The sequence below is a fragment of the Hibiscus syriacus genome, unplaced genomic scaffold, assembly GCF_006381635.1.
Source record: "Hibiscus syriacus cultivar Baekdansim isolate YM2019G1 unplaced genomic scaffold, ASM638163v2 tig00111392_pilon, whole genome shotgun sequence".
NCBI lineage: Eukaryota > Viridiplantae > Streptophyta > Magnoliopsida > Malvales > Malvaceae > Hibiscus > Hibiscus syriacus.
In genome coordinates this window covers 2,834,043-2,849,041 of record NW_024063078.1, presented here as the reverse complement: position 1 = coordinate 2,849,041, position 14,999 = coordinate 2,834,043, and the positions used below count along the sequence as shown (strand labels likewise).

The window sequence follows — 14,999 nt, the reverse complement described above, 5'->3', positions numbered from 1 at the left end:
AGGAGTGAGTGAAGTTGAGACAAAACGTCGGAAATACCAATGAAAATAATTTTTGTTTGATGGCTTTGAACATCTTTATGTCAAAACTTTGGTGCTGCTGATAGGGTTCAAGATTCATGCTTTGGCGCTACATTCATTTCACTGTTACCTCTCTACTATGGCACAGGTGGCTAGGGATGGCAATTCGGTTCCAATATGATAGGTTTTAATTTGATTTAGTTTTATATGGTTGAATATTTTTTAAAAAAAATTGGGTCGGGTCGAATTTTGTAAATGATGAAATTGGATTAGGCTCGGTTTTAGGATAAAAATTTGAGTTGACCTAGTCTGAGATTAAAATATATTTTTCTTCTATTTGTTTAAAAATAATTATTATAATATTCTTCTTTGTTTTTTAATTAGTCTCTATTCTATTAAATATTAATTATCTTAAAATTTAAAGTAACATATAAATAATTTTACAAAATAAGCTTTATAATTGAATTTGAGTATATTTATTTGTGGCTTAATTATAAAATAAGTATCCAAAATATATTGTTTTTCACTAATATGTACCTACAATATTTTTTGTATGATTCCGGTGCCTAACGTTATAAACGTTACCACTTTAGGTGCCCGAGCCGTAACTTCCGTTAATTTTCTTCATTAGATAACAATTGTCAAACTCTATTATTTTTTATTTTTTTAAAATTAAAAATATTATTATATTTATATAAAAACCCTGATTTCTCTTAAATTAAAAAAAGCTCAATTTCATAAAATCCCAAATCCTATCCCTAACCCGCCGTCATCATCCTTTCCATCCATGGCCACCAACGTCGACTTAATCCATGCTATCCTCCTAGTCATATATCGGTCATGATTTCATAGGGCTATTGATCGTCGGAGGTAGGTAAGGTCGGGTGGAGCTTTGTCAATGGCAAAGGGCGGCGGTCGGCGTGAGTTTAGAGATTGAAATGAAGCTTTTCAAAGTTTTGGGGTCATTTCAACATTTTTGTGTATTTTTTTAAATATATATTTTTAATTTTTTAATTTTAAATAAAAATTTTAAAATTACCATAATGTTACATGTGTCACTTAACGGAGAAATTAACGGCGTTTACGACCCGGACACCTAAAATGATAACGTCTGTAATGTTATGCACCAAGATCATTAAAAAAAACTGTAAGCACCTATTCGTGAAAAACATTATAGTTTGATCACTTATTTTATAATTAAGCCTTAATTTATTTAAATAAATAAGATTATTTTTTATTTAAATATCTAAATGATTAGATGTAAGGTTTATAATTGAATTCGATCATATTTAAATAATTTTACAATCGAGTATATTTTACACAATAATTTTTATTTTTATTTAAATTGCCATTAAAGATGCAGACATGAGCTTCCATTTAGTAAAATGATAACGTCTGTAATGTTATGCACCAAGATCATTAAAAAAAACTGTAAGCACCTATTCGTGAAAAACATTATAGTTTGATCACTTATTTTATAATTAAGCCTTTATTTATTTAAATAAATAAGATTATTTTTTATTTAAATATCTAAATGATTAGATGTAAGGTTTATAATTGAATTCGATCATATTTAAATAATTTTACAATCGAGTATATTTTACACAATAATTTTTATTTTTATTTAAATTGCCATTAAAGATGCAGACATGAGCTTCCATTTAGTAGAACCATGACTGAAATATGAAAGCTTTTAGCAGAAGAAGACGCTTCCATTTATTATTCTTAAGTACTACACTAGAATCCACGTAAAATATTGCCGAAAATGGTACCTATATCCACGTAAAATCCGTCTTTCCTTAAAACAGGGACCAGACCAAGAATTTATTGTGGGAACAATTGAGATAAAAATTAAAACTTTTTATGGGATTACAATTAAAGTTCAAATTTTATTTAAAATCCAATTATTATCTTTTAATTTAACATTTTATAACTTGGTCCCTGTAAATACCATTGATAATATCTTCATTACTGTTGAAGATATCGGTGCTGAGGCTGTTCTTTCTGGGAACCGAAATTTCAAAGGCCGAGTTTATCAATTGACGAGAGCTAACTATCTTGCTTCACCTTTCAGTTGTTGCCTATGTTCTTGCCGGCGCGGTATGTTGAACCGTTACTTGTAATGTTTACCAACATGCTTGGAAACTGTAAAATCTGGTGTTGGATCATTAACCATTTGCTGTAATATATTTCCAGTTTGATTTTTGATTTTGAGAAAGAGCCATATGGCGTAGCAACGAAGAGATTGCCGACGTAAACCGATCAGATTTCCCCAGGTCGTAGCATCCACAAGTATAGGTCCTCGACAAAGTTTCTTCTTGAGCACGAGCTGAACATGAGGGGCTATATGGTAGTCACTGAGGCGACAATGAGGTGATGGCAAGGTGTGCATTTGCCGATATCTGCTTCGTTAACAAGCTCTTGAAGGGGAAAGTTGGCCCTAAGACGATTCATATCCCAACAGGAGATAAACTCTGTATATGATGCTGCAATGGCGTTCAGCAATGCATGAGTTAAGTTTAGACCGTATTTACTAACTAAAGGAATATCATCTACTTGCAGAGGGACAAGACTTCCGAGCAAGACGCTATTATCTTAGCAGGATCAGATTTCGGAAGCGGAAGCTCACAAGATTGGGCCGTAACGAATGTTACTGGTACAAACACATTCAAATATCATGTTTCTTTGCTTCTAACTCTTCTCATCCATCAACCCGAATTCACCCTTTCTACCCCTTTGTTTAGGGAGAAAATCCATCGTAGTAATCTGTCGGTATGTGGATCATCCCATTTCATTCCAAGCCTGGAGAGGATGCAGATACACTAGGATTAACAGGTCTCGAGTGCTATACGATTCACCTTCCAAGTAAAGTCCGCTAGATAAGGCCTTGCCAAGATGTTACCATCACAGCTGACATCAGAAAATCCTACACACGATCAATACAAAGGTATGCCTAGAATCAACAGTTATATATATGATGAAGAAAAGGGAAGGGTGTTTCCCAACCATTCAGGATTAAACCACTGGTTTTGAATATAAATATGGCTAAATTGCATGAGAATTCATGTGGAGGTGGAATTGGCTTACTTCAATCATGATGGCATACTTCCATTTGTAATTAGAAACCTTAACAAGAAGTTAGACAATTTGGCTTCAAATCAGTAACCTCTCCACTTCGAAATCGACATCGAATGACCTCTTTACAGGTTATAGGGGAGATTTCTGCATACAATCACTAGCAGAGAAGAAACTTCTCAAGGTTCTTAAATAAGAGCAGAAAATCTGCTGCTTGTTATATAGAATGGATGAAGTTGTGCATTCATTAGAGTAAATAGTTTCAGTGATCTAATAATATAGTTTCTTTGCACTTCATAATCATAACTAGTGTATCTTAGCCAATCGAAACATTTGTATAAAAAGGATATCGGAGAAAAGGAACATACAAGAAAGGAGAAGCGAAAACGATCAAACTATGAATTTAGGTAAGTGCCTCAGCTCCAGCAACAATCTCCAGAATCTCACTTGTAATTTTTGCCTGCCGTTCCCGATTATAGACAATGGAAAGATTCTTCTTCAACTCAATCGCATTAACAGTAGCATTACTCATTGCATTCATCCTAGCTGCTAGCTCACTCGCCAATGATTCCTGCAATGCCCTCAAGATCTGACTATTCAAATAAAGAGGCATCATGGCATCGAGAATTTGAACCGGATCTTGCTCAAACTGCATAAGAGGAGAAATTCCCCCTCCTTCCACCCTCACTTTATCCCTCTCCACAACCAGCTTCCCTCCCTTGGTTGTCAGCATAAACAACTCATCTTCCATGCCATCAACACAATTCCCATTCACATCGACAACCTCACCTTTCACGGACGACAACGGAAGCAAAGTACGAATCACCGGATTCGACTTCACCAAAGATACAAACTTCGTATACACAAGCTCAACCTTATCGACCTCTTCACTTATAAACAACGAGAAAACATCATCAGCAATCATCTGAGCTTCTTTTGCAGTAGGAAACCCTCCTCCTTCAACAAATCTATCAACCAAAACGTCGTCTTTCCGCCTAAAATAAGAATTGCCCTTTTTTCCTACACTAATAGTATAATCCAATCCAAGACCTTTCAATTCAGAAACCGGGACTCCGCCTTTTTAATCACTGCATTGTTGAAACTACCACAAAGACCTCTATCGCCAGTTATAACAACTAAAGCTACTTTCTTTACAGGCCTAATAACAGTTAAAGGACAATCAACATCTTCACATTGTAAACTATCATTAATGGTGTAAAGGAACTCCACTAAAGCTTCGGTGAAAGGCCTGCCATTGATGACAGCTTCTTGAGCTCTCCTGATCCTTGCAGCCGCCACTAGCTTCATTGCTTCAGTGAATTTTTGAGTGCTTTTCACCGTTTCGATTCGTTTTCGGAGCTCACGAAGGCGGCAATGGATCTGAGTGAAGGGTGAAGGAGATCGAGAGATGCTTTTTGGGGTTAATCTATTGGAAAATTGGAGAAATGGGTTTTGGTTAAATTGATAAAAGAACTGATTTTTGGTGGAATTTGAAGGTTTTGATGAGACCCAAGTCGGTAGATTTGACGAATACATTGTTTACAGAGAAGGTTTTTGCTGGGTTTTGGGTTTAAGATTACAAAAGTGAGTTTCCCTTGTGTTGAGAAATGTTGTAGAAACGACAATGTATAGGTAAACGGTAACATTTGGGCCACTAGAACAGGTCAAACTTTGGTTTTGGTTCCTCTAATATGCTCAAATTTAAAATTTAATCCTTATTCTTTGATCGACATAATCAATAATTAGTTCAAATAATTATGTCAATAATCATTCTAGTTAAAATGTTGAAGTGAAATTAGAAAATAATTCGAACATAAAATATACACAATAATCATTCTAGTTAAATTTCGAGTTTCACTAACACAATAATAAACTGTGGTTGTTAATCAAAGAACAACTCTCTAATTGGATAATTGAGATCTTCTAGTCACAATGCAACAACGGTTTAATCGTGCACACAATATTGTTATCATGCATAAAATTTATCTATTCATTGATGATAATATCTTCCACATTATTTGTCTCAATAATCATTCTCGTACAACATAGTCTCCGAGCATGAACATAACGTCGTCAATTGTCATAACTCGACCACCAATACTTAATAGTTCCTTTTGAAAAATTAAATATCAATCTAATTGATTGAATAATATCATCTCACTTATTGTGGATGCATTATCACTACTCTTTTACAACTCCATTTGAATTAATTTTAATCTATTTTAACGAAAACTTTCTTATTAGACTGAATTATAATTCAATGACGACAATAATCAAGATGATTTTAGCTAACCCTATTCTCATATATAATGGGATAAGGGAGATGTAAGATAGTAGGCTGCCCCCAAAGTCAGGATGAAAACAGCTTCCGTGGAAGACCTCCAATTATGAATTGCTCACCGTGGGACTCGATCCCACGACCACAAGATTCAAAGCCTTAAGCTTTACCAACTGAGCTAGGCGGGCAATTCCAATAATCAAGATGATGTCGTTCTTAAATTATTTTCTTTAAGTCGGATGCTACTTTCTAAAACATGCTCTCTTTTCATGATTTCCTTTTACCAAAAATCAGTTGGAATAAGTTATATAAAAATAAATAAATGACAGTATTTTACTCAAAAGTTTTCAACACTATTAACTATTTAGATTAATTAGAAATATTATGAAGTTGAGGGATTAAATTCTATTCAATTAGAATATAGGGATCAAATCTCGAAGTTGATCATACAAAAGAGATAAAAACATAATTTAACCTTTTAGATTAATCCCCAATTTTTGACTATAAAAAAATGTAGCCGTGACTTGTTGGTTTTATGAAATTCCATATTTATCATTACAAAAAAATGTAAAATCAATTTTTATGTAACAAACAATGCCCAAAGGACAACACACGCGTCACTTTCGCATGAATTAAGCACATTAAAACGCAAAGAGTCATGTCGTTTCGAGCTACTCTGTCACAGAGCTTTAACCTCCAATGCCGCAGCAAGTCCTTAATCGAAGTTACCAAATAACCAAAGACCGCAGCTTTAGAGGCGGAGATGTCAAAACTGTGCTCTAGAATTTCTGGGTTTTTCAGCAACATAACATTTGTTGGTGTAGATAAAGCTGGGAACCTTTACTTAACTCGAAAAGAAGAGATTGATGATATTTGTAAGTGGGTCTCATTTCCCTTTTCTTTTTCCAATTTCGAAAATTTCATTTTTTTTTTGTTGATGTGGGTATTTGCTAATGATCCTTCCTGTTCAATTTTCTATATGGGTTTTTCGTTTGAGGTTCTTTGAATTCGATCTTTGCCTTTGTGTTAATGGATTTTCTATCTGGGATTTTGAAGAATTGTATGAACATGTGAATTTTGGATTGGATTTTGTAGTTTTCAATGGTTGCTAATAGCTAGTAAATTGATTTTTGAATTCTCCTTGGTCAACACTTTGTATTAGCTGTTGATTTGTATGGAAATTAGCTCTTTGTTTATGAAATAATGTAGGGAAAAACTTTGATTTATCGATGTAGTCGGAAGTTAATTTGATCCTAATTTGATTTTGTGCTTGAGGAAATACCGTGTCTAGTGATTTTAGGTCTGAATTTAAGCTAAATTATAACATAGTTAGAATAGAGAGAAAGTAAAATGAAAAAAAAAAATTAAGCAGGGCAAGAACACCAAATTTGGAATTAATACAGAATTCACATTCCGATACTATTATGTTCCTTTGACATCGTAGTTTCTGTTGAATTATTAGTAAAGGAGAAAAATGGGTAGAATGGAACTCAAAGCAGAGCAAGATCCAACTTCCATCCCAGGTAAGCTTTTCAATAAAAGTTGCTCGCTTCTTAGCTGTATCCTTTAATCATAGCTTAGGATAGACAATGATGCTCTCGAACTAACTGTCTGATAACATGTTGGTTTCTTTGTTTGTTTTCGATACTTATGGTTTATTGCAATTTGATTGTTGTAGTTGAATGGATATGTTGGTTGAATGGGAAGCGAAAGATAGCTCCGACTCTGAGGTGCTTAGGAACGAAATTTTGTCGCGTGCTATGAGAATGCCATCCACCCTCCACGTTTCGTCGCTGCTGAAGTTTCCCTCGTCAAAAGATCAAGTGAACTGTGCATAAATATCTCGTAAATAGACAACATATTTCATATTTGATAGAAACATTTTGGAATCAAAGTCTTTTTCTTTTGTTGTAAGTGTTTCGGGTAGTGTATCCTTGTGGGGTAATTTCAACTCTTATTTGATAGTTTATTGTTTCTGTCTTCAGGAAATGATGGAACTTGAAGCACGGTGTGAATGTGCTAGACTTAATGTTGCCCATATGTATTACTACTAATATCAATATACATGTCCCGGTACCATATTCTGATAAAAATTTGTCTCACCTTTTTCTTTTCCCGGGGGAAAGTTTTGAAGAAAGAAGTAGAAAGAAAACCTCGAGAAGAGAGCAAGAAGCCTGTGAGTTCGGGTTAGTCTTTAGCTGCAACTCTTGTGTCTCCTCGCCTCCGTTGCTTTATTTCCTCATCCCGTTGCTTAATGTTACCCATATGTATTACTACTAATATCAATATACATGTCCCGGTACCATATTCTCTGATAAAAAATTCTCACATTTTTTTTTCCCTGGAGAAAGTTCTGAAGAAAGAAGTAGAAAGAAAACCTCGAGAAGAGAGCAAGAAGGCTGTGAGTTCGGTTTAGTCTTTAGCTGCAACTCTTGTGTCTCCTCGTCTCCCGTTGCTTTATTTCTTCATCCAGTTGTTGATAACTATACTGTCATTTATAGGTAAAGTTGGAGGTCCAGACTTAAAAAGCTTCATTCGGCAATTTCCATCCACTTCGGAAGGCATTGTTTTTTTTTACCTAACTGTGCATCTCTTCTAAAACTTAATATAATTTATCGAAGCTTTTCTACTGTCCGTGTTTTCATTCTGATGTTTTTACTCGCAGGTGACAAATTTGAACAATCATCAAATGAGAGGTGGGTAAAACAAATTGTTTTATAACATGAACTTAACATTGCTGTTGAAATACAACTTGTTGAATTGTTTATCATTGCGGCGTTATCTTTTTCCTTGTCGGATTCCCCTTTCGTTTTTACTATCACTGCATTGCACCAGTGACTGTTGTTTTTGTTTCTACTTTTTGTATCTGGTAAAATGAGTTGCCATCGGATCTTATTTGATTTTCCTCTTGTCGAATCATGAAAATTGCTTGGTGCTGTGAATGTTTTAATACCACGCCTCGTATTTGCAGGACTAAAGAGACACCTGAAGGGAAAGAAAAGCCATTTCCAGAGTAAGTTTCAGACCCTTTCCGGAGAATATAACTTTATTCATAGACCTGCTCTGCTTACTATTTCATCCTATAAGCCAGGAACATGGCAACCACCATTGTGACGATAATCAATGCATTTTAAAAGATATTGTCGGCGCCAAGGTACTCTGAGATAAACCGCCATTGTCGTCTGTTTAAAATTGATATTCGATTTCGAGTTACTATGGATCACAAATGATGTTCGGATTTTATCCATCTTATGTGTAGTCGCAAACCCTTTTTGCATAAATTTCGTAGATAAAATCTATCATTGGTAGTATTATTTTGGTCACATCTCGTGAAGGGTAAATTATACACCAGTTATCATTTAACTATGGTGTATTTTAATTTGACTATCGATTTTTCATTTCTGTTATTCAAGGATATTCATATTGTCACATCTTGTGTGGATTCGAATCTCTACATTTATCTTAAAAATGTAGTCTTTCTTTATTTGATAAAAAAACTATAGGTGATATGATTAACAATTTAACATCATTCAAATTAGATGTAGCAACTAGTGGGGTTGGGTCGGGTTTTTAGTTAATTTGATTCGATTTGAAAAATATATATCTTCTACTCGAATCTTACTCTACCCATATAATATATATTATCTACCCGAATTCGATCCAACCTGAAAAATTACTCGATTGCCCTTGGGTTGGGCCATCATCCTACACTTGAATCTGATTTGACACAATCTTATTTAAAACTCAAACTTTAAAACTTCATTTTTTTTAAAAAAAAATGACCCTATCGGATCAGTTCATCAATTTTGGATAATATTATCATCACTAATTCAAATAGATAAATAATCTTATTAATAGAATAAAAAAGTTAATTAATTAGAATCTTACATAATTAAATGATTATGGATACAATTTATGTATAAAATAATACCATTTATTAATCATTAAATTTCATTTTACATAAACTATTGATCAGATGGCGCATAACACTTAATCAACTAGGCCTACACTTACCTTTGGACATTAAATTTCCAGTTTCACTTCTAGTCTTATATATATTCACTTTTGGAAGGGAAATAAAAAAAATTTTAATTATTAAAAATGTTCAAAAGCATGTCATTGTTTTGTTTCCCAAAAAATGTGACTGTTTATATCATTTTCAAGAGGCAACAACCAATGGAACTTTGTATTAGAACGTAATGTGTTCAAATTTTAACCATGACTTTTCTTACAAGATTAATTAATGACAATATCATTAAAATATAACGTCCAGAAAGTTGTCACTGTCATGCCAGGACATATGCAGGCTTCATTCTAATAATTACTTAATCTTAAGAAATTTGACGTTTCTTTTATGCTTATATTATATACAATTCGGATTTTTAGAATTTAATCAATTCTAAGGATTTAGTTTTTCTATTTATTTGATTTAAAAGTTAAAATCCAATTATACTGTTTGTTAGACTTTCATTAAACTTAAATATGTGAAATTTTAATATTTAAATGTAGAAAATATATATATATATATATATATATATATATATATATATATATAATTAAGAGAAATAAGATCACCTCCAGCTCTTATCTCTACTCTAGAACATCTTTATCTATACTCTAGAGATAAAACAGTAATTCATCTCCAGAGCTATCTCTACATTACCATCAACTTTACTTTATTCATAATATTTAACTATTATAATATTAATTTTACAAATATAAAAAAATCTGAAAAATTACAAAAAATTTAGTATTATTATTTATCTAATTTTAATATATTTTTATCTATCTTATAATTTAATATATTTTAATTAAAAAAAAATGTAGCACAAGCTACAGTACCGCGCTAGATGTGATGCGATACTGTAGCAATTCGGTACAGTAGAGAGAAATGTGGCGCAGGGTTGGAGAGAAAACTCTCTACTTTGGAGAAATTTTCGAATGTAGAGAAGCATTGGAGATGGTCTATAGATGGGAATGGAGAGTTACATGTGCAGATGGCAACAATATGTAGATACTTAATATTATTATTTTTAAGCATGCAATGAAAATTCCATGATCTGTTTTAATAATTTCATTATCAAATAAGAAGCTTTATATACTTTTTTTTACCAAACATCACACATTGCTTCAATGCCAAACATTTTGCTTTTATTTGTCAAACAGAGCATTTGATTCAGTGCAAGGAACATGTGCCAGCAAGTGAATTTGAGTAAATTCAATATATTTTTATCATTTTCCCACACATTTTATTATTATTTTTTACTCTTAGATTCTCAAATCGCTTACACAATTTAAATATTAATTAAAATTTTAATTTTAATTAAATGTAAAATAATATTAATATTATGAAAAATATTTTTTAATCAAAATAAAAAATAAAAACTTTGATACATATTTTTTTACTACAAACATTATTATTTAAACCTAAAATCTCTATAAAAAATAATATTTTCTTTAATTATTGGAGTCGCTTGATAAATTCTAAAATGTGTGACGTGTAAACTAAAATTAGTATACTATATATATCAAATAATCTTTCATAAAAATATATTCAAATCAAACAAATATGACAAGACTTGCGTGATATATGATTGGAATAATTCCAGAAAATAAGTAAATATACTAAAGAACACAAAATAAAAATGACACTTGGACAAAAATGGTTCATTAATCGTGATTTTTCATTTAATTTTTGAACGTGAAAAAAAAATACAGGAAAGTTTTTTTTTGGGTAATATAAAGAAAATGGAGAATTAGATTAAGATGTATTGGCTGATTTTCTTAGAACAGCTGGCTCTTGTTCATGCTTGCCCATTACAGTACAGATCTATAATTCATATCACAGACGCAACAATTGACACGACATGTAATGTAATTAAAAATCCCAAAATTAAATTTCAGGACACTAGTGTTGAATATGTAAGATTTTTTTGGCAATAAAGTTCATTCAATATTAGAAAATTATGGCAAGACATTTAATATTTTGTTCCTACTATGTTTATTATATTGTGACAATATGATGTGATGTGATATAATTTTATGTATTAATCGACTAATGTGATTCAAATATTATTATAGAAATCTATTATGAGATAAAAAAAATTTCAATTTATAATATTAAGATGTATAGTCTTGTTGATTCCTGAATAATATGATCTATTAGTAGACATGTTTGGATGATAAATTTTAAAATTTATAAGAAGTTTCAAAAATAAAATTTTGGTGGTCAATTTTTTTTTTCAAATTCAACTTAAATATGTTATTTTTTTTAAAATAATTTTATTTAATTTAGTACATCTGATCTCATTACAAAATAAAAAAAATAAACTTTTAAAACATTATTCTATTTAACTCTAATGTATAATTTTTATTAAATTTTTTCTATATTATTTATATATATATATATTATACATACTATTAATATCATTATTTTTATTCTATATTTTTTAACTCAATAGTGTAAAATTTTCTAAAGTAGTTATTTATCTAAACTAAATAATTATAATTGTTATTGTTTTAAAATCTCCTAAATTTTTCGACAATTGTGGGTCAGGAGCATGAGACGTTAGATCTCTTCAATAAGGGTGTCTATTTGAATATTGAATTGTGAATGAGATAAATTGAGTTGAGAGTCACTCAAGTAACTCTTAATGGACTTCTAAGTCCTATATAGTACATAATTCAAATTAATTAATCAATAGATCGGAACTGTTCGTTAAAAAATATTCTTCCAAATGCACTTTTTTTTGAAAAGGTTTTGCATGCAGTCATTGCTAAAACCTACAAAATAAAGTGTCGAAAATGGACTCATTAAAATCCTCCCTATGCCTACTTTGAGAAAAAGAGTGCACCTTACAATCCAAAAACGAAATGGTTCACACTAATCCGAAACAATCCTCACCCTAAACAATTCAAATGTACTTAAATGATAATTTTGACACTTCCATTGAAATATTAAATTTTAAAATATATTTATTGATTTTTTTGAATAGTCTGGTATGATTGCAAAGTAATATTTATTTAAAAAAATTAAACAATTGACAATTCGCACACACAGCTGCTCTAACTTATGATATCTAAGGATAACAACTTTAAGTCACTTAATGAATTTAATATATGTATTTATTTAGTTTCTCGTGAATGATTATATTTATATGTATGGATTGTCTAATACGTTATTTTATAAATTTATTATTTTGCAAAGGTGAAATGATTTTTCGCTCCATTAGGTGGAAAATGTTAATGGCATTTTTAGCAAAATAACAATACAAAAACCTTTAAAATCATTGATGAAACCAAAGATATCTTATGGGTAAAGCAAGATGGAAGCTGTTTAATTTTGATTTTATTAGCAAAAAAAAAGTGGGATAGTGACCCAATGTTAATCAATTGAAATCAAATGGCACAAAATAATATATATTATATTATATCCTATGGTCCATTTTGAATCACAAAAATGTCTTAATCAACACTAGTCCATTAGTAAAATATTTTAATTTTAGTTAGACCCTTGAACTTTAGACATAATGTTAATTTGATTCTAAACTTTTGGTAAAATATTAATTCGACTCTCAAACTTTAAATAAAATATCAAATTCATCACTAAATCCAGTTAAAGCCCCTACTGCAGCTCATCACCATCGTCAATCACTATTGGCCGCCATCATCAGTTATATTGGACCAATTATTTGAAAATTCAAAAGATATCTCAACTGAACATTTATTTAAAAAATTCTATAATTAGTTTTTATAAATTTATTTGACTGTAAATTTTTAAATAAATTGTTTGATGTGAAATCATAACACACATAATCTTCGCAATATCCAATAAAAAAATAAAAAGTTTGAAAATATTACAATTAATTAATTATTATTTGTACATTTTTTAGAATGGATTTGACTTTAACCTTAGATGTGATTAGTTATAAACTCAATATTAAATGCTAATTAGTTAAAGTAAATATCTTAAATCACTAAAATAAAACGACAAAAAAAATGTGCAGAAGATTTACTATTTATCCTATGGCTACCACCGACAAACCCTATAAATTTAAAATAATATAACACATAAAGTATTTCACATTTAATTTAATTTATTTATTTTAAGGACTTTTTTTAACATATTATTGATCTAGATCTAAGGTAGATCTGATATTATCTCAAAACATTACATTTATATTGTGATTAACTACATAAAATCTACTTGAACATGTAAATATCGATTTAATTTAAGTTAAATTTTTTATATAATATTTTTTTAAATTTAAATCTAAAATAGGAAAACAAGTAAGTCAAATATTTGACTTAATTGATTAAACTATATATTATAAGTGAATGTTATTGGTGATAGATCCAATTGAAATTTTATAATATCTGAAAACTTTATGTTTTTATTTTAAGTTTGATTAATGTATCTGAAAATTTGACTCTTTTTTTATCAATTAAGCATATTCAAATTGAGAAAAATATTAAATAATTTGACTCTTTTAAACCGGATGATAATAAGTAAGCTCTTTTTAGTGAAATGTTATTTTAATTAAATTATTATTTAAAAAGCTATGATCAATTATGTTTTTAAATTTAGAAATATATCTTAATCAAACCATTATTTAAAAGTTTTATAATCAAATTTCAAGAGATTGTCATGAATTTTTTAAATAAAAGTTCGATTCAGGCAATGTTTCTTTTAAATACTTATTTGATTACATTCTAATTCAATATTCGTGAATTTATTATATAAGAAAAAATTAAATTTCATATGAATATTCGATGCTGCTTTTTTAATTTCAAATATGTTGTTATTTTTTAATTGTTTAAAAATTACAAGTATAATCACTTATTTTTCTTCTCACTCCTAATTTTGTCACTTAAGTTTAAAAAATTTCAATTAATCACTCAAATTTTGAATTGCTCTTATTTTTGTCACTTCACTGTTAAATCACAAATGGTGGAGGTTATGCTTTGTGGTTTATGGAGGGTGAGGTTAATAACGATAAAGAGAATTTGAGATTTGTGATTTAACGGTGGACTAGTTAATAAAAAAACAATTCAAAAGTTGAATGATTAAATTGAAAATTTTAAATTTTAATGACTAAAATATAAGTGAGAAGAAAAATAAATGAAAATTTTTATAATATACCCTAAAATATCTAATAAAAAATTCATCATAAAATTAATTTTTAAGGGGAACTTAGGATTCCCTTTTAATAAGAAAAGAAAGAAAGAGATATCCTTGAATTGTTGCATAGAATGTGGGGGCATCATAACTATAGATGGATCCATCTTAAAACAATACACTTTTGGCTCTCACGAGTTTCTCCTGCACGGCCTCGTCTTTCATGAGTTTAATATTCTATACGAATTTTAAAAAATTTAAATTACAAAATAATAATCTAGAAAAAAAATAATATTAATATTACTTTTGGTATAACTATTAGATTTATTAAACGACTAATCCGAATCGAATACTGCAGAGGCGAGAGTAACCCTCCCAACTTAGTTTGCTCTATTCGTAAACGTCAAGATTCAAACCCCTGACATTTACCTAAAGGATTTAGTGTCTCATTCTACTAATGACTAGACCAACTAGTTATTATTAAATATGGTTATTATTTTAAAATAACAT

General features: G+C 30.2%; 1 protein-coding gene, 1 long non-coding RNA gene, 1 other non-coding gene and 1 pseudogene across 3 annotated transcripts; 2 read left to right on the top strand and 2 right to left on the bottom strand.

Moving 5' to 3' along the window:
* The first annotated feature begins 2,583 nt into the window (after window positions 1–2,583).
* Window positions 2,584–3,313, top strand: LOC120160263. Its single transcript, XR_005519422.1, has 2 exons — window positions 2,584–2,965; window positions 3,091–3,313. It is a non-coding gene; the product is annotated as an uncharacterized LOC120160263 (long non-coding RNA).
* Window positions 3,314–3,384: 71 nt separating this feature from the next.
* LOC120160137 lies at window positions 3,385–4,711 on the bottom strand (annotated as a pseudogene).
* A 775-nt stretch (window positions 4,712–5,486) lies between these two features.
* Window positions 5,487–5,559, bottom strand: TRNAQ-UUG. Its single transcript has one exon. It is a non-coding gene; the product is annotated as a tRNA-Gln (tRNA).
* A 1,286-nt stretch (window positions 5,560–6,845) lies between these two features.
* LOC120160644 lies at window positions 6,846–8,624 on the top strand. The gene is made up of 5 exons (XM_039171008.1): window positions 6,846–6,894; window positions 7,795–7,932; window positions 8,037–8,067; window positions 8,343–8,384; window positions 8,463–8,624. The coding sequence occupies exons 1-5, from the start codon at window positions 6,846–6,848 to the stop codon at window positions 8,503–8,505; spliced, it is 303 nt and encodes a 100-aa protein (XP_039026939.1). The 3' UTR covers window positions 8,506–8,624.
* The last annotated feature ends 6,375 nt before the right edge of the window (window positions 8,625–14,999 follow it).